This window comes from Anneissia japonica, unplaced genomic scaffold (genome assembly GCF_011630105.1).
Source record: "Anneissia japonica isolate Jap-2015-1 unplaced genomic scaffold, ASM1163010v1 scaffold287945_len1679841_cov205, whole genome shotgun sequence".
Taxonomy (NCBI): Eukaryota; Metazoa; Echinodermata; class Crinoidea; order Comatulida; family Comatulidae; genus Anneissia; species Anneissia japonica.
This window is the reverse complement of record NW_022753015.1, coordinates 1580592-1608185: the sequence shown is the minus strand read 5'-3', so window position 1 is coordinate 1608185 and position 27594 is coordinate 1580592. Positions and strand designations below refer to the sequence as shown.

The window sequence follows — 27594 nt, the reverse complement described above, 5'->3', positions numbered from 1 at the left end:
CTCTTGAAATGAGGTCAAATCATTCAAGCATCACTGGCGTTAGCTCAGTGGCGTTAGCTAATCTGGGGTCTGCAGGTAGCGTTAATAACGCCAAGGACGTGGCGTAGTGAGTGGCTTTAACTACGCCACTGCCTAGTTCACACACAAAGGCGTACGCTACGCCAGGCTTAAGCCAGCCTTACGCCGTGTGTGTGAACATAGCCTTATTCACCCAGCATCAAAATCAGCATCTGGTGGCTATTTAAACAAATTTAATCAACGGCAAAGTAAACTAATTTTGTTTATGTGTTGCTGCATGATGGTCTGTATGTTAATAGCCACCGGAGGCAATCTGTGTGGTAACAGACAAGACAATTAGTGTCAGAAAATTCTAATTCAAAAATTTTCTATTTTCTTCTCACCATAATAAAAATAATTCACCACTCTAACGAGGTAATACTGATTGGATGATATTGAACCTGCTTGGAGTGGTACTAATTAGTTGCTACCAACATTCAAGATTTCTAAAAGCATTTAGAGATGATTATCAATCATTTCTTAGGCACTGTACAAATTGATTTCCATCCATTCCCAATGTGAATATTATAAAAGTGAAGCTCCAAAACTACAGTACTAACAAATTATTATCATTTTATATAATACAAATTTATACTGCATCAATTCCAAAAAAGAAATGATCAAAGTTACAGTGAATGTTAAGGCAAGGTGTTAAAAAATGAGTTCTAAAACTTGGTCCACACTATCAAATTTTCTTTGACAAAAAACTGTTGTATGTCCATATATAGTGATGATGTGCCTATATATGGTCATGATGTGATGTCATCATGACCATATTTAGGCATGTCACATGTTTTTGTCAAATAATATTTGATAGTCTGGAGAGGGCTTACCATTAGTAGGCTGCCATTGATTACAGAATAAAGAACAAATCAAATATTTTTGTTTTTTTATGGATATGATGAAATTGAATGAAAAAATAAAACATTGCAAGTTGAGTGTGTAAATAAGGATATTGAATCACTGATTTTACAGGATAATTTTTGTCCAATAGTACTGTTGGACCACAAATTAACAGTTAGTGACTTAGTGAATATAAGGGGCCTTACTCACAGGAAAGTGCAGCACTTAGTCACTGCTATTCAGTGATGTCTCCCTTTGCTCAGTGTATTTCACAGCATACTGTATTTATCCCAATTAAATCTTTCCTTGTTGTCTTATATCCAAATATTTGTCTTACAGTAGCAGATTTATCCCAGATTTATCCAATGTTTGTCATAGATCCCAATCACACTTACTATGTCAGCACATGGCTACCGTAACTATGGCCGACTCAAAACTTTGCAGTTAGTATTTTAAGTCGGCTGAGTGTTGCACTGCGAACATTCACACTTCCTGCTTTGAAGTGGGTTTTGTGTGAAATTTTATGGTAAAGATGTCAAAGTAGACTGCTATCAAAGCTATCCCCACAGGTGATTCTCCCCACATATCAATATATCCTCATATCACTTCTTCTCTTCTAAACGTGTCCCACCATTTACATAATAAATGTTTATTTTTAATCTAACAACCCTCCCACATATAAATATATCCTCATATCACTTCTTCTCTTCTAAACGTGTCCCACCATTTACATAATAAATGTTTATTTTTAATCTAACAACCCTTGAAATAGGCATACCTATTCTTTGTTTATGTTGATGTAAGCTTGAGACAAATGCCATAGTGTGATCCTACTTTATTTCCATTTTCTGTTTCAGTCTCATTTGTTTTCTATTTCTTATTTGATATGAACATTGTCTGAAATAAAAGGAATTGATTGATTGATTGATAACCAACCTATCCTGGTATTTCCTGCTCTTTTAATATTATAGCCTGGTTCATGTCGAACTTTATCTAGATATACCGTCTTGAAACATGATACGATAATCCCCTAATTGCGTTCGATGCCAAGTTAGAGCCAGATAAACAGTCAGCCAGTTTCAGGCCGTCGACGTCACATGGTGGAAAGGCTTGTTTAATAAAACCTCTCTACTGTATTTTACGAACCTCTATTACCAAGTGGTATTCGTTCAAAAAAAATTGTAAACTACTGTAGAGAAGGTGTGAGTTTCCACTACCTAACCTAGCAGACCAGTACGAACCAACAACAGTGCAGCAGCGTGTTCTATCGCAATCTAAGTAGTAGTAGATTCTCTAGGCCCTAGCTAAATTTACCTTCGATAAAAAACGAATCATTTTAATCGCTAGCTAGCATTCTTCAATTTAACAAAATATTGTTTTAATTTTCATTAAAACGTCTGTATACTTTATGGACCTTTCTGTCCTGTTTTGTAGTTTTTAGATCGCTCAATTGTGTTGTTTACATGCACTTCGCGAAAATCTAGCTTCGCGGTGTCGAATAAGTTGCTGACTTCCACACACTTTTTTATTTCGTCATCGTAAACATGTGCGCTCATTTTAACGACTGCCGTTGGTGGTAGTTCGTTGAAACTGAATTAATAGCGGCTATTATTATAGCAGAAATGGAAAAGATTGAATTGTCAATAAATAAATACAACAAATCTGATTTTATTATTAAGAAAAATATACATTATCACTTTGGAAAATGTACGCAATTGGACTTTTTAACATTATTACTTGGTCGATGATGCAAAGGTCATTGGTAATATCGACTATTCATAAAATGGACGTTTGCTTGATTTTTACCCATAATATTAAAAAATAATTTCTGAAAACCAGACTAATGAGACTACTTTGATGCTGTTAGCATTGTTGGAGTACAATACAACAACAATACAATGGTGGTACAATAAAACAACGCTGGCTTAGATGCCTACGTTACGTAATCATGTCTTTGTAATCCGAGCCGACTTTACGTTAAGCAAGTTAATTTACCGTTATTCTAGTAAAGTTAAGTCACTTAACTTTAAGTCACTTAAGCCTTTATCTAGCTATAATTGAGTGGTTCACGTCGAACTTTTAACTAGTTAAGTGGATATATATCTAGATAAAAGTTCGAACGTGAACCAGGCTATTTACCCAAACATTTTCATTATCTATATCCCTTTCCCCCTAACATTGTTCATAATCGATCTATCCCAGTGTGTCATGGATAGATTTTAATTTGTTATATTATCGTACATTGTTCATCAATAAGACATGGAACAATTATCTTTATGCCCTAGTTTTTAAAAATTACATAGGATTGTAATGAAAAGCTTATAATTTTAATTTTAAATCCTTATTATTGTATGTAATATGAAAAGTAGCTTTGAAAAAGTTGACTTTAGTAATTCAATATATAAACAATCTTATAATCCTGTAATCCTATACAATCTCATGCACTCCCTAGGGTATGTATAAGAACTGTACTGTTAGCCTGACGTGTAATTTACAATGTACTGTACCAGGTTTGCTACCAATTTGAGTTCAAGTTCGTGGTACTTTTTGGGAAGGCACATTTTTATGAAAGGTGAACTTTCATGTAGCGTTTATTATTATTTCTTTTTTAAACAGGTTATACATTTTTACATAACCAAAAAAGAGATAACCGATCCACCAACCGTAATCTACCTTTCTGAGCTAGTTTATAACATTTCATTCTTTGGTAAATGAAGAATGATTTTGTAATTTAAGAAAAAATCTTCAAACAACAATCAATCACTTTATAATTTATGATTTCACTCTTGATGTTACATTATGTGTTCATTTTTACAGTTAGCTATTTATAGTTTTTTTTTTAAATTTTTTATAGTGTTTTTGTGGTCTAAGATTCTTCATAATATATTTTTTGATGTAGCTGGATTTGTTTTAAATTCTGTTACAGTATTTCCAATTCTTATTTTACTTCTTATTATAGTCAAGCATGATGTCATCATTGCAACTCCTCCCAGTGTTATTTGCCTATCTCCCACAGTTCAATATTTTTTCACATAGTGCACGATTGTCTTGATTTATATATATACATAATTTTTTTTGTTACCACGAAGGTTGCTAGGCTAGTGTTTTTCTGTCTGCGGAAAAAGGGCACTCGCCCAATAACCGTTTCTTGACAAGCAGTAATTGAAAAATTAATTTTGTAAAACAAGGTTGATTATAACTTGAAGAAAATTACTTCAATTTCAATATTAATTATAAACAATTAAGGAATTCCTTGAATCAATGAACCCTAATAATAATAAATAATGAACATTTAGTAGGAATATTCTAGACCTATTTTAAGACTCAAGGAATTAAATAAGATGTAGGCCTACCTAGGCAAGATGCTGCCGAAGCCTAGATCGTGTGTAGCCTAGCCTAGAGATGAAATCATCACAAGATTTTACCTGTATGCACTCACCAAAAAGTGATTAGGGCACGGTGTATTCTGTCAAGTGCTTTATTAAGGAATGTTTATTTCTTTGATCAAAATAGCATTTCAAGTTCTTCAAACACAATCAAATTAGTTATTCATCGTATACAAACTGATGTGTAACGTCTCGCTAGCTATGTGTTAGCGCATACTGCAGGAGCAGTAAATCTAACCTTTGTATAATAATTTTCCACTAGTTTACTATGCGAACCTCTACTAATTGCTTATTAATCCCAGACTCGCCAATCAACAAGCTCTATTGAGATTCCTTTTTATAACAATCGTTAATTATATTTTTGTCTTTATTTTATTAATTAGGTTGATTTTCATTTTAATTTCATGTTTGGTAAATGTAAATGGCAGTATTGTAAGTCTTTTAATGCTATAGTATACCGTAAAACCTTGAATTGAAGCCCAGTGGGCTTAATCTCGAGATGAAGCCCATCTCGAATTGAAGCCCCCTCTTTAGTTTGCAAAATTAGCTTCGAAAAGAAGCCAATCTCGATAGGTAGGCTTCTTTTCGAGATAGTACAGTACATTGTACATGAATTTCTGAAAACAAACAAAATTAAAAACAAGCTTGGTTTGTACATTATTTTAGGTGATTTAATGCCAGTTAAATACACTCCAAATTCACAAATTTTACAGCACTCATTTTGAAAAGAAGCCCTCCTCTTTACTTTGCAAAAGTAGTCTCGAAAAGAAGTCCATCTCGAAAAGCAGCCCATCTCGAAAAGCAGCCCATCTCGAAAAGAAGCCCATCCAAAGTTCGCAAGAAAAAGAAGCCCAGGGCTTCAATTCAAGGTTTTACGGTACCACACTATAATGACACATTTAATATTACTAACTATATACAGTTAGTAAATATGTTTGCAGGGAATCCAAGTTGGGAAAAGGCACTTCCAGGAGATCATGGTTTAATGAGGTTTCTTAAACACATTTAATTGTATATTTGCTATTTATTTATTTCAGGGAAAAAGTTTAGAGATGAGCATTAAATTGTCTCCATGTAGTGAGCCTCCGCAAATGACATTCATGCTTAAGGATGCAAGTGGAAATATTAATTTCAATAAAAACATTACGCACCAGACTACTTTTAATTTACCCAGTAAGTTTAACATTTTTATTTTTAAATCTAATTTTCCATATACAGGTTTATTAATACAGTATAACATTTTGTATATTTATGGTGGCCATCTTTATATTAATTTTGGGTTTCTTAAATCCTATAATTTTAAAATTAATTATTTATTCATTTCTTCTATTTTATTTATTTTCATTTAAGTTGAGTGTTCCAATAGCTAAATTATATAGGTAACACAAAATCATCAGCACAGCCTGGATTTCCAATAGGGAAAGAACATCATTCAGACTATGTATCCTTGTCTAGGATTTTTACATTTCTGAGATCCAGAGGTCACTCAATCTCAAATTCGGAAATTCCTGCAGATGCAGATTTACCTGTAATTCTGTTTATTTCAGAGCCATAGCAGGAAATGCTAGTTATGAGCCAGGTATTTGGCACAAAAACCATGACCATTCTTCCTTGTTCCAAAAAGTCAATAAGCAGGAACTTTGAATAAGTCACTGTCTATAATAATAAACTTCAATCTTTACCAGTCTATATAGAAACTGAAGAAGAGTTTGATCTACACAAAAACAGGATGCTGTCTACAATGAATTAGGTTGTTATTATTAAAAACATATGTCAAACTACAATAACTGTGCACTGCTACTCAGTTTAAAGTAGTAATCCAAACCTTGATGTACAGGTAACAATATACAGTATAATTCCGTATTAATTTGTTTAGATTCAATGCACCAGTATGAAACGGATGATGGGTAGGAATCCTTTGTCGTATCCTATAGAATTCCTTTTAAAATAATCACCTTTAAAGAGACTCAATGACCTGTGTGCTGTTCTTTCATTCAGGCATTCAGCAAGCTATATCCATTGGAAGGGTGGATCCGGATTTTTTGTATTGTACGTGCAGGTGTGGGGAAATGTTGATGGCACGTACAGTATTTGTATTCTATTTTTTTAAATATCAATACATGACATTGGTATGTATTGATCTGTCCCTGCACTGATACATGGAGATTTTGGAAAAAGATAACAGTGGCAATGTTGGGATTTGCTCAATGGGATGGGGTGCTAAGCTGTCTGAAAGGGAGGTCTGACTGTAACAAAGATGCATTTTAGCATGTATTATGTCTAAAAAAAATTCTCTTTTGGTGTGAGGAATTGTGGCTAACAGCGAGCTTTTCTTATCCAAGGGGGGGGGGGGATTATACCCATCTAGCACCAGTTGGTACTGCCACTGGGTTGAAATTATTAACAAACAGTCAGTGACTCTCTTTTGTCCACATTAACTGGATGAATGATAATCCCAGAAATGTTTTACTTACTACTGAAAAGTGGCTAAGGAAAAAAATTAATTCAAGTCTAGATAAAAAATCACCTCATAATTTTTTTTTTTTTCCAGCTTGAACCCCACTTAATTTCCTCAATTAGTCTCCCTCAAACCTCTAATGCCACTGGTACAGAACCTTCTATTCAGTGTCCTTAACTGTTCATCATCATTAATATATTTTTAAAATTTCTTTCAGCTATTGGTATTATAGAATCCAGCATCAGGGTCGACTTTCAGCCTGTAGCAAATGGAGTTCAATTTGGGGTTTGTTATATATAGCTTGTTGTATTATTATTTTACGTTATGTTGTATTAAATCATGAGGAACAGTTAGTATTCAACATTCAATCAATCTCCCATGTTAGTGCTTCCCACTCTCATGTCATTGTTGTTAGACAAAGCTTTTTATCCATGCCTCTACATCCACCTATGAATACGTTTGCAATTGGTAGGTGAAAATGCAAATGTATTGATTACTAGATTTGTCAGAGTATACTGGGAAATTCTGCAGCCTGGGAACTGAGTATGTTTTATGTAGATTGTTCATCTACAGTAATGCCTAGAGTTAAAACTTCAGGCAGATTCATAAGGGGGGAGGGGGTCACCCTTCCCTCTTCCCTCTTCTCCCACCAAATTTTTGAAACTTAATTGAAGAAAAAAGAAAATTTAATTTAAATTGAAGTCTGAGAGTACCGTTTCTGAGCATCTATAGTTGCCATAGTCATGTTCTACCTCAGTTCCAACTATGTTATGGCTGAGGTGGTGCAATTATAGACCCTTCCATAACATCTATAAAAGTCGATCCTTGTGTGCCCTCAATTTAAAATCACTTAATTCGCCAAGTATCTCTTATCATGCAAATAAATAAAGGTCTTTAAATTGAAAATAATAGAGCACATAATTGATTGGAAAATACTTGCTATGTTAAATTACAAAAGAGATTGTTGGGGAAAAAAAATTCATCTGATTTTCATAATTGTATATTAATATAACACACTGTAATTTTTGACATACAATTTTTGAAACTACAGTATTGAACAACTCTGAAATTGAAACCAATTGCAACATGTGTTTCTTCTAGCTTTTCTTGGTGACATCAACATTAGGTGTGCCAATAACCACTCCAATAGTACCTGACCAGGTGATCAGGACACCACCATGCACTCCTTCATCTGTTCCCAAGGTAACTGGAGGACAGGGTAAGTCACATAATCGTTATCCCGGTTTGAAAAGGAAATTTGTTAACCCCGTGATTGAGCAGTATTTTTTCAATAATGTCGATCAGGTTGTGGCTGAAGCCTGCCCTCAGTGTTTGACAGTAGCAATTACATTTCATCCTATTCTTCTTGTTGTGCATACTTTAATGTTTACCAACTTGCATTATTTTTTGTTGCATTGTTGATAGAATCTTTCTTTTACATTGCCTGACCTGTTTGGGAAAGTTTCTTGTTAATTTTTTGTATTTTTAATGAATATCTTGCATTACTAATTGATTGATATATTAGTTTTTATTGTAATATGTGCATATTATATAACTAATTATTGTCATCATTAATCAATGTTTCAAGATTATAAATCTGTAATCTACTCAACATCATGTATTAAGTGTCTCAAAAGATTAGTTATGAAGTGATTTGATAAGGAAGTAAATTTGATAAGGAGGTAAAAAAACAAGTACACATGCGTTTAAATTTCTTAATGTGTAGAGGATTGTTATTTTTTAATTTTTCCTAGTCTGTAAGTTTGTTCGGTAGTAAGAATTTTATGTGTTTGATTACTTTATTCTGGGCATATAAAGATAGCAGCAGGCCCGTAGGCAGGATGGGGGTGTATTTACAAGCGGAGTGAGCCTTATAAGCTGAGGTCACCCAGGGCCCTTGGTGGGGTCTAGGGAAGAGCGCTGGCAGGGATCCAAGTGAAAATCCCCGGAATCTCTGACAAAGTAGCATTTTGATGACCTTAATTTATTTCTGAAATCCATAATTTGTGAAAATTCTATTTAAATTTCCATTCATGTGGTTGTTGTTAGGAAGCTGAAGACATTATTGTATATCATTTTATGTCCATTACATTTGTAGTCTTAAATTGTAACATTGTTTATATGGATAAATTTGCATTCACCGGAGCTGATCAATTTCCAACAAAGTTTTGTCCAAACTGATGTATTATTGTATAGTATGTTTAGTATGTCCCCAAAATTATCGCACGTGATGCAGGTGGGAATTGAACCCACAACCTTCAGATAACAAGTCTGGTATTGTAACCACTAGATCACTGAGCTTATGCTTAGTGACTAATGGTTAATTTCATGTGATGAATAGCATGCAATAGGCTTACCTGCTGCAAAATAATGTTGTTAATATCCAAATCATTTGATCCTTACATTGAAAGTATTTCAAAGGCTTAAACTGTATGAAAGAAGGAAGATGGAAGTGAAATTGAAAGAATAAGAAAATGGAATGCTGGTGATATACAGAGAGGAATCAGGAAATGAAGCGAGGTCGGGGAGATTATCGAAGAGAAGCAAAGATTAGTGGCAGTATGTCCGAGAGAAGGAAAAGAAGATAAGTTAGGCAGTTTATTGGAAAGAAGAAAAGATTAATAAAATTGAGACATGTCAGAGAGTTTATAGGAGAAAATTAAATATTTAAGGAATTTGACATAGGTTAGGGAGTGTATTAAAGATAAAATTTTATTAGAAAAACAAAGAGTTATAGATTATAATAGAAAAGGTGGAAATATTATGAAAAGAAAAGCTTGTTACGGATTTTATGAGAGAGAAAGTAAAATTTAACCCAGAGCTACCACATTCATCTGGCAAATAAAATTAGCAGGAATACCATCAGCATTTAAAAAAAAATTATATAAATATGAATTCCTTCATTTAGTTTTGGCTCTAGGAGTTGGCAGTGAGAGAAAATGTACAGATATGGATGATATGTTAAGCCAAGCGCAAATACCAGACGGATTTGACTGCCAAAGCCACCAAAACTGCAATGGCTTCCGGTGTAATGGAACAGTACAGGTAAACAGGTTGTAAGGGAATGTCGGTGCTAAGGTGTACATAACATGGCCATAGCTTCCAAATCTGTTAACCCTGCGCTTTTATTTCTAATTCAATTGTTAGTAGTTATATGGCAAAGAAAATATTCTGTGTACAGTAATATAATTATAGCAGTAATAATAATAATAACGATAATAATAATAGAGTGCATATTATGGAGACTCTATTTACTTAACGCAAACATGAAAAACAAAAAACGGACCAAGAAAATAATGCTTAACTATAAGGTTGGTTGGCTGTTGATTATTTCATTAATCATTTAGTTTTTTAAAGTAGTTGAAGATTGTACATCTGTATTCAGTTTATTTCATAATTCCACAGTAATATATCTTTTTTAATACTGTAGTAATGAGCCATTTTATAGTTTCATTTATGCACGTTTGTGTCAAAGGTCATGCAACATAAACCAACAAATCACACAGCATAGGACCAATGTTGAATTTTGATAATTTTGACTGTTTTATATAATGATAGTTATTGAGAATTGTTAAGTAATTTAATAATATATAAAAATTCAGATGATACTGTGAAGCTGTGTGAATGTTGACCTTTGACATAGATACGCACAGTTGATTCTATTGAAGGCTTATATATTTATAGTGTAATAATAAACACTGAATGACAACACTGTACGCTTCAGCGGTAAACACTTCAATATTCTTTTCATCATTATCATGGAAAACATCATATGTACAGTTTCATTAAACAACCAAGTGATCATAGAAATTGAAAACACACTAAAATCGTTACATAACAGTGAATACCTTCAAGTTAGTATTCAATTGAAAATATTGTTGCATGGATTACTTAAAAATTAAACTGTATATAATGTGCTTCCCCCCCCTGTATTGTACCCATAGTAGAATTATGAGAAACTGCGTATTATCCCTTTGTGTAGGACTAATTGATGGGAAATATTGGTGCATAGACCTTGGTATTATGCGCTATATAAATTTCACTACATATATATAATATACAAAAGTTTCACTATCCTTGTATCATTGATAATATTTTTGAAGGCATAAACCTGAAATGTTGGCATGTAGTTATTTTATTTCAATTATTAGACATAAATGTTGCATTATATTATATATTTTTATTTATAAATTTTTTCCTGACATTTTAATATATCATATTACTGTATTGTTAGCAGAATTTTGAGCCCGTAGCTGTCTTATAAAATTACAATTTATTTTTGAATTTGTGGATGAAAAGCAATGTTCCTAACTATGAGCATAACAATTGTCATTACAGAGTCAGGATCTACAGCTTTCATTGTATATGGATCCTTGTAGTACACCGGTGTCGTATAACATCACAATTACAAGTGCATCGTTGGGTCTAGTTTGGTCGCACAACTTTACGCACACGGAAACGGTTGATATTACCCCAAGTACGTAAACAACTTGAATTTTCATATTCGCAGTTTGAGTTGCTTATTATTATTATCATTATTGCAGTGTATAGAGCACAATGTATAGAAGTGCCCTTTTTAACTTCTCAAAGATAAATAGGGAAAGGTAAATATATACCCCTGCTTATAATTATGTTATGTCATATTTTGGGAGTCCACCATGCTGCAAGTTTTAATGTCTAATACACAGAAATTTCTGATAAAACTACAGTAGAAACAATGGTTGATAAAAAAAAACACTAGTCTCAAATTTATTGCATAATATAAAGAGCAATATTGTGCAATGTAACTATACATTTAAAAATTATTGGAATATAAAATCTTGTTGCTTTTATTATCTTTTTTATATTATTAAAGATTACATTTTTTTTTTTACAATGGCAAAATCCTGAGGTGAGACAATCTTCCATGTCTAAAGTTATAATAATAGAAGATACTGAAAGAATTAATAGTTGAATTTGAAGTTGTATTTTTAAAACGAAGACCTCCTGAGCCTTGAGACAGAGTTCAGTTGTCTTGTAATTTTTGTTGGAAATTCTTAGAATGTTTTTACCGTAAACTCTGTCACTATAAGTTGATTAGACCATATAATAACACTGTATCCCATTCCACTTTCTTTTGGAGTTCATCCTTTTTTTGTTTCTTATTTTTAATAGATGAAAAAAACAATTACCCCAGAATTTGTTCTCTAATTTTCTGTTAAAAATAGGTTGTCAACATATATTCGTTTTTGTGTGATTATCTGTTGACTAAAATAAAACTATCATTGTAAATTCACTATTGACAAGAGACTGCATCATTTAATTTAATGAAATTTCAAACTAGAAACAAAAATTATACTTTTATTTAGCCTTACTCTAATAAATGATACCTTTACAGTTGCTGGGATTAAAGTCTTTCTTCCATAGAATTATTCCCATATGGAATCAGCTACCATACTATCAGGTCTACACCATTTCTTTCACTGTTCAAGAAGCATGCTCGTAAATTCTATGATAACATATCTCTCAATATTTTATTTAATTTTTATTTAATACTTGTAAGTGTGTCTCGGTGCAGACATCAATAGACAACGAATTTCTGTCACTGTTGCTGCCTTTACTGGTCATTTCTGAACCTGTTACATACCTCGTGTGGGAATGGTTCTCATTTTTCAATTCAGATTATGTGCAATTTTGATGTCATATATATTGTAGTTAAAATAAATTAATAATAATTTAATTATTTAATAACTTCTCTTTTTATTATATCTAATGTTTGTATATGTAAATCAATAAATAATAATAATTCAAAATTGTGTCTGCCTCGTAAGTAGTTTAAAATTTATATTTTATTATGTCCAATGAATTTCTTTTAATGTGGAACTTTCCACGTCTCTTTTTGTTTAATGTGATTTTTATGTGTCCAAGGGGGATGTAGATATAGGTGCTTGACACTTCTTCATCCCATCCTTTTCATTTATCCAATATAGCTATTTTTTAAGTATATATTCACATAAACACATAATGTTAACTTAATATCATTTTCTCAAGTTCTTGTGACATTTCAAATCAATTGATTGGAGTACTATAGTATAAAATTATATACAGTTAGGGCTTACCAATCTGACAAATACCACCTATCTGATTTTGAGGTAATGGCACCGTATAATTGTTATAGGGAGATCTGAAATCCAACACTGAGATTGTGTATTATAGTGGAAGGGGGATTATGTGAGGGGTAAGGAATAGCATAAAATTCAAATAATGTTCAGTTCAGATTATTTATAGTTGGGAGAAGAGACAGGAAGGCCAGCAAAATAAGTAAATACATCCAGATTGTATTATGTACGTCATTCAATTTTCATATAATTAGTAGTCCCCTCTTCCTTAATTACTCACTCAATTTCCTAATAAGGGACATTGCTATGCTTACTTGGTAATAGGTTATTGATACTTTCACATTCTCAAAGGAACAAGAATGCAAAATAAAAATATGTTTATCACTAGTGTTCAATATCTGTAAGGTCAGGTTAATAGCTGTGTACTTTTAACTCTTGTATGCTATTCCATAAAATACTTTGTAATATTTTGTCACAATGTTGTCTGTAAATCAAATTATAAATTGACCCAGTGAATTAAATTCAAAATAGAATAGAAGAATAAGAATTAACCATAAAAGGAGTTCAACATCAGGAAGATCAGTTAAATCATCATCGTTCAGATCAACTTCATAATTGTCAACATTCCTCGTAAATTCAGTGGACGATTTTCTTGACTGTCTTCCTTGTTCACATCAGTTCATTCACCATAAAAGGAAACAAATAATAAAAGAAGATGAAAACTTTTGGTGGTATGCTAGGTCAAATACATTTGCCCATCAATACAAACACTATGAGCATTTGATCAAACTAGCCCAAAGTTGTGTACAGACAGCGTTTTAGTTGTGGCAGCAGCAGAGGCCCAGAGCTTATGCCCACTTTTTCCATCTGATAGGCCAAGTACCCAGTTGGCCACGACTCATTGGATGAAAAAAAAAATTCAATTTGTTTCTCTATGCAATAAAAAAAAAGTAGGCGTATTATGTATTAAACTTCTCAAAACAGCTTGAAATGGCCCAACATTGCCCGGTGTTTCTAGGTGGGTTTAGCCCAGCGTGCCCACTAGGGCTTCGCTGGTTAACTTTGTTTGTCCGTAAAAAGTTATCATACTTGATCAGACAGTTTAGCTTCCCTTCTCATTCTTAATTTCTCTTTTACATTTATACAGGTGGATCTTCAATCAACTACTACTTGGATTTGACAATGACCCCAGACCCAAATACAAACACCATCGCCACATCAGTATGTAACATTTCTTTAACAAATTTAATGAGGGCAGCATACATGGTTTATAAAAATTGCATATATTTCTATAGAGGGCAGCATAGTATTTCCCATGAAATAATTGTTCATTAAATAATTCAATGATTAAAAAGTAAATAATATGGTGACATCATTATAATAATATTTGGTAATAATCAAATACAGGTCTCCCTCTAATTAAAGACCTTTTCAATTAGAGAGCACTTTTCTTTGATCCCAAATATATAATTATCTTTTGTCTTTATTCTAATTAGATACTGCTAAAGGTCATGGAATTCCCGGCCCCAAAATTCGTCTTTTATTTGAGGGAAACCTGTATTTGCAGTTCACTGAGTTATAAAAACATGATTTAACTTTAGAGGCTTTGTGTAAGAAAGTATTTTTAATACATGGTAAAATACCAAAATTGATGTATTAGTGAATCAAAAGTTAGTTTGATATTTTGATAAATTTATTTGCTTTCTTTTTTTCTCCCTTGAAATACAGATTACAATCCGAGGTTGCACATCAGTTTTTGACCGTCAGATATGTCCACTTAATAAGGTTCTTCTTGATAGCCTACCAGTTCCTGTGCCCCCATGTGGTCAGTATAGTTGTGCATTGTCAACATCATTGTTGTATTATTTTTTTTTTTTTTGTATTATTTAACCCTTTCCAGTCTACCCCATTACCATTGCCTGAGGCTGTACCAAAGCTGAGAAATTACATCATCTACACTAAATGTTGGGTTTTTACTGGGTGCAGGAATTTTATTTGGTCTGAATACAGGAGGCCCTCTACAGAAATACTCCTACATCACTCTCAAACAATCCTATAGAGGGCAGCCTAGCTATAAAAAAAATTATCATTAAATCTATACAGGGCATACGTATGACGCCCTTCGCTATAAAGTGTGGTCAAAGAGGGCGTTGTCGCGACGTCATACGACTGGAAAGGGTTAAAAGTGCATTTTTATTTCATACATTTGAAGTGAGTGTTTAAAGGACTCCTTCTTTATCTTTTATTTGGATTATTAAAATCTTCAGTTTTTTTTCAGTTTTTTTTCCATTGCTTGGATAGTAAAAAACCATTGCTAAATATTATTTATTTTCCACCTAAAAGAGGTTCCCACTTTGTGTTGGGCCCTTGGCCGTAGTTCTCTCTTGACATTATTGTCAAATTTGTAATAAATAAATAAATAAACCAGTGGTGGCACCAGCATTTGCCCGATGGGGGTCCGATGTCCCGACAGGGGAGGGGTGCATGGTCAGGCGTCGCTCAAAATCTCTCTAAAGTGTTCCAGGGGTTGAAGCCCCAAAATACAAGGATACAAGGATACTTTATGCATCCCACTACAGGGAAATTTTATTTCCTAGATACAACAACGTGAAAAAGCTTAAGACTAAAAAAAACGTATATATATAAACAAAAATTAAAAAAATAAAATATATGATAATTTAGGGGTTTCAAAGGCTTACAGTATTTAATCGATTTTGAAGTCTACTACTATGTAGAAAATACATGTACATTTCTTTTCTCGCCGACGAATTGTGGTTTGTTCTTTCCACCCTCTGAAAATCTTTCAAAATAAAGTTCTGTAAAGCAAGGTATAAAAAAACATCATTTTAAACATCATGATTGTACTGTCTCTATCACTGGAATTTGCTCTGGAGTGCATGTGTAAGGAATGTGTAGGGGTCCCATGCCCCAGAATCATTATCAGCTATTTATTGTTTCATGAATTAACTGCTAAATTGCCATCTTCTCTTTAGCATCAGCACTGCCATCATCCTCACCAACATCATCGTTTGTCATGGCAACCACTCCTCATAAACATCCAATGATCAGTTCAAGCCCCACCACATCGACTGAATGTACTGCCTGGGCTGGTATAGTTCACGATATGTTGCAAACAGCCAATGGATTTGGAACCACGACCTGCAATGTCACTACAAACTGTACTGGCATAGTCTGTCTTGATGTGTTATTGGTAAGTCCAGTCAATCAATGTAATGTAGTTAGATTTATATAGTGCTTTGTACCGAAACTTACTCAAAGCACTCAAGGTGCGGACTAGCTCTTGCAGTAACTTGCTTCTTAACTTGGGTCTCTTCGTCTCTGAGCTACCCGGCAAACTGATACCAGCTGCTCTTCGTCTGTCCACAATAGGGGCTGAATATGCATGTACACCGGGGCAACCCCCTGCTCATCAGTACTGGGTTCTTCTAAGTACACACAAGCCAAATTGTGTACTGGGTTGCGGTTTATTGTCCTTATCCGAGAAGGCTTGTTCCACCACCAGAACCATAGGCGAGCATGCTGTTCCAACCAGCTTTGATATTATGCCTTGCCTTAACTGCTTGGCCATCCAACTCGCTTAATTGATCAATGAGTCAGTTGTTTAATATCAACTTAAAAGCAGAACTTCGTAACATTAGAAAATTTGTCATGGAATAAAAAGTTCCTTTAAAAGTTGTTAACCATGTACTCAATAAATTAAATGAACCTAAATGTATACATAGGCCTACTGATGATAGCTTGATTAAGATTTGGGTTAGATTGCCTTATCTAGGAAAGGCAGGTGAATCCATTTTACGTAGATGCTTAAACAAAGTAAAGAAACACTTAGTTAAAGAGGTAAAATTCATAAATTTATGGCAGTACAAAAATATGTCTCATTTTATATCTACTGAAGATCAAACCCCTAAGGAATATAGGAGCTCTGTTGTTTATCATTTTAAATGTCCAGGTGGTAATAGTGATTATATTGGTAAGACAGATAGATGCATAACTAGACTTCAAAGAACATTCTCCACGATCCGATAGTGTTATAAATGATCATAATATATACAAAATTGTGAGGCATTCCAATATGTTTTAGGTTTACAAGGTATACTTGAAAAATATAATGTAGCCTGTAATGTAAGTAATAAATTAGGTTTAATATTTTCTAATACTAACATTATTGACAGTTCGCAAAACTGGCCTATACTACTGTTTAAAAAAGCGTTTGCTATATGTAGGCTACACCCATTGCTTAACAATGGGCTGAAAGCTTCAAAGGAGCTTTCTTTGTTTTTGCAGGTAGCTTTGATCAGTAATGTAGTAATGCTTTGATCTTTAGTTTATTCATAGCTATGGTAATGTTTTGATTTGTCAAACACTTATGGTACTTGTGCATATAAGCTTGCTAATATGGATAATTTTTCATTTCTGATGATGACATAATTAATGTCGAAATATTGAATCCCGACATGATGGCGTGCATTTCTATACTTGGAGTAGGTATTATACTATCTAATATTAATTTAGTCAATAAGTCAATATGTTAATCTATTAATCAATAGTAATTCAATCAGTCTTAATAAATTAATAAATTTATATGACTATTGATCAGATGATAGTCTCTCAATTTACAAATAAGATATCAATTTATAAGTCAGTCCATCAATCAATCAATCATTAAATCAGTTAATAAATCAGTCAATTAATTGTTAAGTCATTTGGATCTATTATTACAAAATTTAATTCCAATGATGTGCCTGTTTGCGCTTACTAATGAAATTTGAGCCCTCCTTAGTTCATATGAACCTGAATTAGATATTAATTTTCTTCGTAATTGTTTTCTGAGACAGAGTGTTATAGTATTTGTTTCTGATACTGTTTTTATTTTTACTGTTTGGGCTTTCAATGTCGAAATCAGCATCAGCGACCAAAACGAGAAAATTTACTTTCTAATATATTCACATTCTCTACATTATTAGCTTTAAAATTTCATTTTCATTTCATTTCTTCAGGCACGAGGGCCAAGGATATGCCGATAAGTGAACTTAATCACAGTCCTACATGGCATATCCATTTAACAACTGGGGACTTATGGACCAGTACACCGGGGTAACCCCCTACTCTTCTCGAATGATGTACCGGATTCTTTAAAGTGCACACGAGCCAAATGCGTACACTGGGCCTACAGTTTAAAGTCCTTATCCGAGAAGACTTGTTCCACCACCGGAACCATTGGCGAGTGAGTCGTTCGAACCAGCGCCGATATTAGAGCTGAAGGTTATGGTGTCCCTGACTTAACTGCTCGGCCAATCAACTCGCCTGGTAAAGGATGATAGGTCCTTTACTGGCATCGACTTGTTATTGCCAAAGTTATGAGTAGCAGTATTTGGCCTTCTTTTTACTAAAGTATACAATATTGCCATAGCGAAAGTACTCTGGTTTTGGATTGGCAAGCCTCATTTTTTTTAAAACTATTTGTCTTGATTACTATTGTTATTTTTATTATGTTTATTTCTATTATCATTATGTTAAGTTGCCTATATATTTTTCGGAATGATTGATATTGAAATATTTAGATTTTCCTTCAATTTTTATTCATCTTGAAGTAACATCTTTCTCTTTATCTTTCTAGGATCATGAATATTTGGCTCGAATGGACCTACGACACTGTGTGACCCCAGTTGAACTCTGGATGAGTATCAAGAGTGATGATGGGAAGGTCGACTGGCAACAGACTTTTACTCACGGTGATACTGTTGGAATACCAGGTCACTGAGTTTTTTATCTCTGACATTAAACAGTACATTAGGTAGTTTTTAATTTGCGACGATGTAGAACATAATGACGTCATGTCAACTTAAACTCGCATGTCTGAAAATAGTGCTGGCCGAATCAACATTCTAGCCAAAACGAGTACTGTACTGTATTTAGCATTGGTGCATCAGTCTTTGCTTTTTATGACGTCTCCGTGTATGCGTCGTAAAGCTTCAAAAATAATTTACAGTACAACATAGAATGCACACGATGACAGTCACGGATGAGTGAATTCGTTCTATTGTTCTCGTTCTAGATTCTTTGTTGAAAGCTCCCTGATGCATTATTCTTGACATATTCAAAACTGAAGGATTGATATTAAAGGTTACATATTTATACAGGCCTGGAAAAATGTGTGTGCCTCTGACCATGAAATTTAACTTGATAAAATGCCTTCAGCACCAAATGTGGCAAAAACAAGCCAAACCAATCACTCGTCGCAAATCATGTTTCAAAGATAATAAATAAAACATGCTGATTTCAAAAAAAATTTTGAAATCTATTTTATTACACTATCCTAACCTTCATATATTTATACATTATATTATGTTGTTATTTTCCCAATTTTCAGTGTTAAAACAACAGTTCTTAGCAAATTTTGTGATGGTTTCCATCTGAGAAATGCCTGAAATCGTAAAATTTGAGGGCTGATTTCTCAAATATCGTTTTTTAAACAGCTGTATCTTTGAACTCCTGTAATTTCATGACAAAATGTCAGATTTAAATTATTCATTTACCATTTCATATCTCTCATTTAATTGTTTAACCCTGTATTATTAAAAATCAATTTTTTACAAGGAGTGGTTTAGCTTGTCTTTGCCATAAGTGGTATCTCTACACTATATAGCCCAGCAGTTTTTTGTTTTTTTTTTGTTTTCCCCCAAAATGCCTATGGGACATTCATGCTGCCTCCAACTGCCGGTTGTGCTCCTTATCCAGCCCTGTATTTAAGCCTATTTTCCACTTGCAAATTTATTCACGCAAATCAAAAGCGTTGGTTGATGTGCATGTGCATTCACATTTCTATAGGAGTTTTCGCTTCAGCGAAATCGGTAGTTTGAACTGTTTCTACTTTTTGCGAAGTGCAAAAAATGCGCAACCAATCAGAGCTCAGGAATCGAACCAACGCCTTTGGTTCGCGTGAATAAATTCGCCTAGTGGAAAACAGGATTTATACCATGCAAAATGAACAGAAAATGTAATTTGTTTAGGTAGAGATGAACAAAAGTTAGATAAAAAATTTATACAACATATTATACAAGATAGGCTGTGAAAACACACAATCAAGAATTCATAGAAATGTTAGTCAAGTGAATTTCAGTAAAAAAAAAGTTATACCTGATTCCTGTGAGATGAAGTGTTACATGGGATGTTTGTTAAATCATTTTACACAGACTTCTTACAAAAAGATACTCCTCGTCTTTATATTAGATTCAATCCAACCTTGCTAAATGTCTGTGCAACTGGATGGGAGTCCACACCCATCTTAGCCCCACGATGTTTCATTTTTTTCCCCCACATTTTTTACAGTGGCTCCCCGACGGCTGGGTTCTGGCAAAGCCCTCCCACCCACTGGCGCCACTCCTGCTGTACTATTTACACACAGACATTAAGGATAAGTACAATAATTCATTTATGTATTCCTCAACAGGTACATCTGATGCTGCATCATTTGTTGTCACTCTTGGGAAACCTGATGACCAACATGTTGAATTGGGGTTGAAGTTAATTTTCAACAAACATGGATTATCTTATTCTGAACAACTTATTGAAAATCAGTTGATACCAGTTGAACCATGCAATGGTAAAATTATGTACACTGAATTTAAATGTGTAATAGTAGAAGTCTGAAGTAAGCTGTGCAATGGTAGCAATATATACTAAAAGAAAGTTTGTAGTGTCAAAAGTATAAGAGGGATGGTATGAAATGATTCAATTGTGATTTAAAATGGACATTAATATGATTTTAAGTTGTGATTGAGGAGGAAGTGGTAACAAATAATTATTTTATTTAAGAATAGGGAGAAAAAGTGATTCAATTTTGATTAAAAGAGAACTAGCAAAATGATCTTTCGTTTTAGAGGAGATTTTAGATATGCCATTAATAATAGAATCAACCTTAAAATCGTTATTTGGCAATTTTTTATGAAGTTATAGGCCATTATATACGATTTTACCGTGACGTCACTGGCGAAAAAAGTAACAAAAGGTTGTGTATATAGCGCCGCGTAGGGTATCCACTGCGTACGACCTTTGCGTGCATGCTGCAACCATGGTTGTTATAACTTGCATATCAGGTCATAGGCCTATAACTGCATTAGCCATTGTCAACAAATGAGTTACAGCCATGGTTACAGCATGCACGCAAAGATTGTACGCGGCGGATACCTACGCGGTTTTATTTGCATGATCTTTTGTTACATTTTTCGCCAGTAACGTCACGATTAAATAATATATAATGGCCTATAACCTGATAAGAAATTGCCAAAAAACGATTTTAAGGTTGATTCTATTATAAATGGCATATCAAAATTCCCCTCTAGAACAAAAAATCATTTTGCTAGTTCTCTTTTAAAGAGGGCTGATAGCAATAATCCATTCAGTTGTTGTGGTGGGGGGTGAGGTGGTAACAAAGGATGTAATTCTGATTTAGGAGAGTTGGTAACAAATAATGTAATTGTGATATAAGAAGTAGTAATAAGAGACTTAATTGTGTTTTAATTTCAACCATTACTTTTGTATTTATTTTTTCATCTGTTACATTCTAATGTATGTTCTTTTAATATAATTGATGACTGCAATTTCAGCATGTTTCTCTCTTAGGAACCATTTGTTATTTTCATCATTTTCTCAAAAGTACAAAACATACATTTCAGTGTTGAGCTGAGGTGGGGTGGGGTAGACAGTGCAGGTATATTTACTCTTTTATGAAAAAGATAATATGATGGTTTAAAAATATCAAAAATCATCATTTTATTTTTGTACTCTTTCATTGTTGGGGATGGGGGAAAAGTGGGGTCATACAAATTAGTATGTTTTGTAAATGTTTTTGTGAAAATGATAAATAATAGATGGCCCTAATAATACCCACCATTAACATTTCTGCATCTTGGGCATCTTGTTCCAGGTATTAATTCTACTGATGTTTCCATGACAACCAGCAAAAGTGGGAAGACTGACAAAGTAACAGGTAAATGAGTTAACCTGTTGAGTTGATGAGTTGCAGCCCATGAATTTCACATCATCATTCGCCAATTGCCGACCATATTGCCAAGCCAGAATTGCCACAGGATGGCAAATTTTTGCCGAACTAGGCCTAGATTCTTTGGTTCAAAAACTGCTTGGCAAGTCAAAACTTTGACTTAAACAGGCCATAGCAGAAACTAAATTTTATGTACCTTATCAAACCAAGGAAATCAGTTCGTAAAACAGATTTGTTTGTGCAATAATTATTTTAATATTCATACGTACGATGTCTGTATAATTGTTTTGTCTTTCTCGCCGCCTAGTCATTTCGTAGGCTAGGATGCTAACCTGCCGAGGCCTAGGGCCTAATAGTAAAGCATCGTCTAACTGAAGCCACTTGGGGTGTGTAGGCCTAGGATGCTAACCTGCCGAGGCCTAGGGCCTAATAGTAACTGAAGCCACTTGGGGTGTGTAGAATAGATGTAACAGATGTAACAGCCCTTTAGAATAATTGTGTCAATATAGCAATAATTGGAGTATTTGGCCAACTGGGCTTCTCAGGATGATTATCTAAACATGATACTTCTGGGGCAGTTCAGAGAGGTTGATGGTCGCTGACGCCTGGATCCCACTTCCCCTCATCCTAACAATAGTAATAATAATATGTTAGATTTATATAGCGCTTAATGCCAACAAGGCCTCTAAGCGCTTCACATTACTACACCCGGTCATTGGATTAATTAAACGCCTATGGAACACAAACTCAAGCTCCCTGGGGGAGTATCCCATAAAGTTGCAGCAGCTACATGAGCGCATTGTGGCATTTAACCCTAACAGGTACCCATTTATACTCCTGGGTGGAGAGTATAAATGGGTGTTACAGTGCTTTTTTAGCAGGCAAAAAACTGTACAGATGTTCATAAATAGTCAGCAGCTTTTTTTTTAGGGGGGAGGAAGATGGGGGATCATTTATTATAATATTTTTCAGGCTTATCTAATATTATTTTTGGATTTCAAGTCTCTCAAAAGATTGAACTCTATAAGCTCCAACCCACTTTGAAATCCCATACCCTATTTGTAGTATCTTAAAATTAAATTTCATTATAATAAACTTAAATTGCATGATACCCTATCATCACTATCTATAGAAATGAACAATAAACAGTTATCTCCCTTAAATCAGTTGGTTATCAGCAGGTAATCAGTACATTGTAAAGACCTTTGTACTCTTGGCTGTAATGAGTCTGTTATTGGTATTCATTGGGTTATGACTATGGATTGATGTCGGAGCAAACACATTAAAATATACACTGTTTCCCTGTGCATTTCTCAACTGGATATATACGCCTCCATGGTTACACCTGTGCTCATTAAAAATGTTGTATGATTCAGGTATTGTACCCCAAGTGTTGATGTTCATACCTTGGATATTAATGTGTTGTTTGGAATGTGTCTATGTTTTTGACTGGCTGCAAGTACTGTATAGGATAATTAATGGACGTGGAGAGCTGTAATTGTTGGCTAAGCTGGGGTGGATGCAGGATTTGGTGGTAGGGGGTGCGGGGGAAGTCCGCACCACCTTAGCCCCACCATAGTAAGGGGCTGAGGTGTGAAAATTTTGAGAATATGGGCCTCTAGGTACCCAGAAATTACACTCTCATACCTTAAAAATCTTAACCCGTAATTTATATCAGCGATATAGTACAATTATTTTTCTTAAATACAATTTAAGGGGGTGCACCCCCACCTAAATCCGCCCCAGCCAAGTTGGTTTCATTCTATTTCCAGAGTCGTCGCTTTCATTCCTATCATTCTTAAGAGGATTTTTTCATGACTAAAAACTAGTTCACTTTCATAATCTCATAATGAAGCTTATTTCCTAGTAGTTTTTCTGTATCCATTTTAGTCAACACCACCTCCCCTTCCCAACTATATTTTTACCAATAAAATGGTATATGTTCTACCCCCTTAAAATGTGTTGCTTTTCTTGTTCTTTATCATTTTTTTTTTTTTTTTTTAGGTGGGCCAACTATGAAAGTTTATGGGATGACAACAGGCAAAATAGGAAATGATAAACCAAACCAAGTTCCTGTTGTAGATGGAGATTCCAGTAATAGTGAGTACTTTTTATATCTCATTAGCTTGTCTGGGTTTTTACTACTTTTGAAACACCTTCAAAACCTTCAGTTGGATACTTTCTGGTAATTACAGTTTAGATATATAGAGTAGGTTTAAATATATAAATTGAAATGCATTATCAAAATAACCATGAAATTTAACTATCAAAACTTTAAAAATATAGTAAAAACAGAAGCAAACTATGCTGCAAAACATTAGTACATCAGAAACACATGTGTATAAAAAATAACAATTATCGAATTAAAGATTAGTGCTCAATTTTACGCTATTAGTATCATATCCATGTTTATAAGCATCTTTATTTTTTATTCTTTCCCATTTCCAAACATCTCTACACTTGTCTTTACAGTGCATAGAGACTTTTTGTATTTTGCGCTGTATAAATTTAAAACCATTAACCATTAAAATCATTGCTTAAGCCATGTTTGTAGAACCCTGCGTAAGTACCTATTTTAGCCATGATTCATTACTTTCATGTGAATGAACATTGCTTAATACTCAAGTAACACTCAAGAGGCTTAGACACAACATTTTCAGAATAGATAATGAGTCGCGCTTATTTCAATATATAACATTGATAGGCCCCCAATTGGATCCGCTTCTGCCTTTTAACAACTTAAATACCTGAATCATACCTGCTCGATGTTGCCTGTAAACTAACGTTTAATCTTACAAATGATGAAAATTGAGTTCTGTTTAACAAGGTTCAGATGTATATTTTAGATAGGCTACTGGACGTTTTTGAATCTTAGTTGTCAATAAAATAATGTACAGTCTAATAATCTAAAATTCAATCCCATATTTCAGTAAATTATTGTTCTATATATTGACCTTTAAATTTAATGATAATAAACTTTAGAATGTTTATTGTGAAATTTCTGTTGACTAGTTCAATTCAAAGAGCTCATCAGGTTTAGATTGAATTTTTATTTGTCAGAAAGTGTATCTATAAAATTTTAACTTTTCCTTTTTGTGCCAAATGCCACTGTATTTTTTATTTGTATTATGTTTTCAGAGGTACCTCGTTACTAAGGCTTGACATTGCCTTGTGAGGTACCTCTGGGTGAAAAAAAAACTAATGTTGGTAAATTTATTAATATTCTATGATGCAACAATCCCTGATGCAGACCTATCGCATCAGCATTTACCTCACGCAGTCTTGACTTGACAACAAATTGTGTTGGGCTGCGTCATACAATGTTTTCTGACTTGACCTTTGTGCACTTTATGTTGAACAGATCTTAAATAGTGAAAATAGTTTGTTCAACTTGCCTTTGCTCCTACTTTTTTACATTTTCTTGATATTGTTGTTTTCCATCATGAAAAAAGTTTTGAATGTATTTTTTTTTTTTCAGTTGGAGTCGTGCTTGGTGTGTTACTTGCTGGCATGATTGTTCTGTGCGTCATAGCTGGTCTGTTGTATTTCAACCGACGCAGACGAATTTTAAGGGCTGACGAAAGAGCTCTTGTAGAAGACAGTTTTGCTGAAATATAAATCAAGATTTAGCAAATAAAGTGAACAATTTATACTCTAACTTTTGCCTTACCTGGGCTCATAGAAGGCCACTTCATAACAAGGCTATGTTCAGATACATCATTGCAGTAGCATATAGCGGAAGGACTACAGTAATCCAATAATTTCAAATGTCCACCCACAACTAGTAATGCTAGTGTGGGAGTTGCAGCGCCTCTCTTCAGCTACATGCGAATGTTGAGAAAATGTGCATAAAATTGTTATTCTTGATACAAACGAGATATTAGCCAACTTAACATATCCATAGTATTTGTACATGATGCTATTATTCTGGATTCTTATCACCATGATTTAATGGAATAGGTACTGTCTGATTGATAAAGTACTCCTCAAGTTTTGTAACTGTATATTTCAACTGATCTGTTTTCTTTGTCCTTGCCTCAAACTAATTTCAATTAATTAAAAAAAGATACTATCTATTGTAATGGTGTATTGTCCCCTAAAAATGAAAAAAAAATCATAAAAAATAATTTTGAAATTAACTTGGTCATTTTGCGATAACATACAAATTAATAAATTGAGCATAGAAATTATTGAATTAAAAAAATGTGTACCCTGATTTTTATAATGGATAATGATAATGAAAATGATAGGAAAACTTTCAGTGACTGGAAGAGTTTCTATCATGTATTACTGTAATATTATGCGTAAACATTTTTTAAATACTGTATACTAATTTTCATTTTTATGTTGCATGGTTATAGACTAGAAAACTAAGGGTGGGTGATCAAACATTTTAAGGGTGGATGGATGATAACTCAAAATAATAAGAGTGGATTTTTAGGATGGAAAAGTGGGTTAATAAGAGTGGATGGAGGGCCATGAAATTAGCTTAAAACTGGGTGGAAAACTTCAAGGCTGTGTGGCCCCTCCCACCATAACTACATCCCTGTGTTGATATTTTTTTTAACTTCAAAATGAGCAAGTTAATTTTTTTTTAAATATGATTTCTATGAATTGTTTTGGTATTTTTAATGTGACAATACATCTTTAATGTATGTGTCCATATTTCCAGGAGATTCCAAGATTTATGGGAGACTTGGAACTATTGCTATTAAAATCTGTACATCGTATTTTTTATGCCATATGTCTGAACGTAGCTTTGAGTAAAGGAATTGTGTAAATATTTAAATGGCTTTATACAAATTTTATTAGTTAGTTCCTTTACAAACCATTAAGTGTGGCTGCCCAACTAAGTATCTGTATATAAGGGTTTTGTTGAAAATTAATGATGGATCAAGAACAGGGGTCTTGAATGCTCAAATTTGTTGCTATTTTTAAAAAACATTTAATTAAAGATATATTTTAATAACTAAACTTTCATATGTAACTGATGTTTAAATTAAAATTGTTAAAAATGCTAAAAATATCAATCATATGTGTATAGCGTGTACTGCACATATGTATATATGCACATATACATGGTCATTTATGTGTACATTATGTATATGTATATATATTGTATATGCATATCTAATGGTATAATTATATTTGTATTGTATAATATAATTAATTTGTAGAAGTGGTTGGCGCATTGATCGTGGCTTTGACTCCCAACCTTGAAGTCAGGGGTTCAAAACTATCTCTGTGCAAGTCGATTGTGTCCTTGGGCAAGGCACTTTATCTACGTTTGTCTCTCTCTACCCAGGAGTATAAATGGGTACCTGGTAGGATGTTGTGGCATTGAATGTTGTAGTTTCGTGCGAATGACTAGGGATACTTCACAGGGAGCAGAGAATGTTGCACTTTGCCATTGTATGTTATCCAGTTACCCAGAGTAAAAACGCTCGCGCCTTTGATCGTTCAATTTGGAAGTGGTGCCTTATAATTCTTTGGGTATTATTATTATTAATAATATTCTATGTAAATATATCAGCGAGTGAAAAAAAATTTGCTTTAACCAGGATTTGAACCTGGGACCTTCTGCTGTCAATGCACATGCCTTTAACCAACTGGGTCATTGATGCCTTTGGAAATTTGAATCCATTTAAAGCAACTTATCCTTCACACTCTTGCACATGCATAGTTGGACAGCATTTGTCTTTAATGCATTACAAATAACAGAGATAAATA

At 33.7% G+C, this 27594-nt stretch overlaps 1 protein-coding gene across 1 annotated transcript in view; it reads left to right on the top strand.

The window, feature by feature from the left end:
• The window catches only part of LOC117122640, a 34435-nt gene extending 8885 nt beyond the window's left edge, over positions 1 to 25550 (top strand). Inside the window, exons 3-15 of the mRNA XM_033268314.1 lie at positions 5324 to 5459; positions 6962 to 7029; positions 7846 to 7963; positions 9653 to 9789; positions 11083 to 11221; positions 13990 to 14063; positions 14571 to 14667; positions 15836 to 16053; positions 18481 to 18616; positions 20314 to 20466; positions 21790 to 21852; positions 23869 to 23964; positions 25343 to 25550. Coding sequence (XP_033124205.1) covers positions 5324 to 5459; positions 6962 to 7029; positions 7846 to 7963; positions 9653 to 9789; positions 11083 to 11221; positions 13990 to 14063; positions 14571 to 14667; positions 15836 to 16053; positions 18481 to 18616; positions 20314 to 20466; positions 21790 to 21852; positions 23869 to 23964; positions 25343 to 25482 — 1575 coding nt within the window. The 3' untranslated portion in view covers positions 25483 to 25550. The remainder of the gene's footprint in view (positions 1 to 5323; positions 5460 to 6961; positions 7030 to 7845; positions 7964 to 9652; positions 9790 to 11082; positions 11222 to 13989; positions 14064 to 14570; positions 14668 to 15835; positions 16054 to 18480; positions 18617 to 20313; positions 20467 to 21789; positions 21853 to 23868; positions 23965 to 25342) is intronic.
• Positions 25551 to 27594: the final 2044 nt, after the last annotated feature.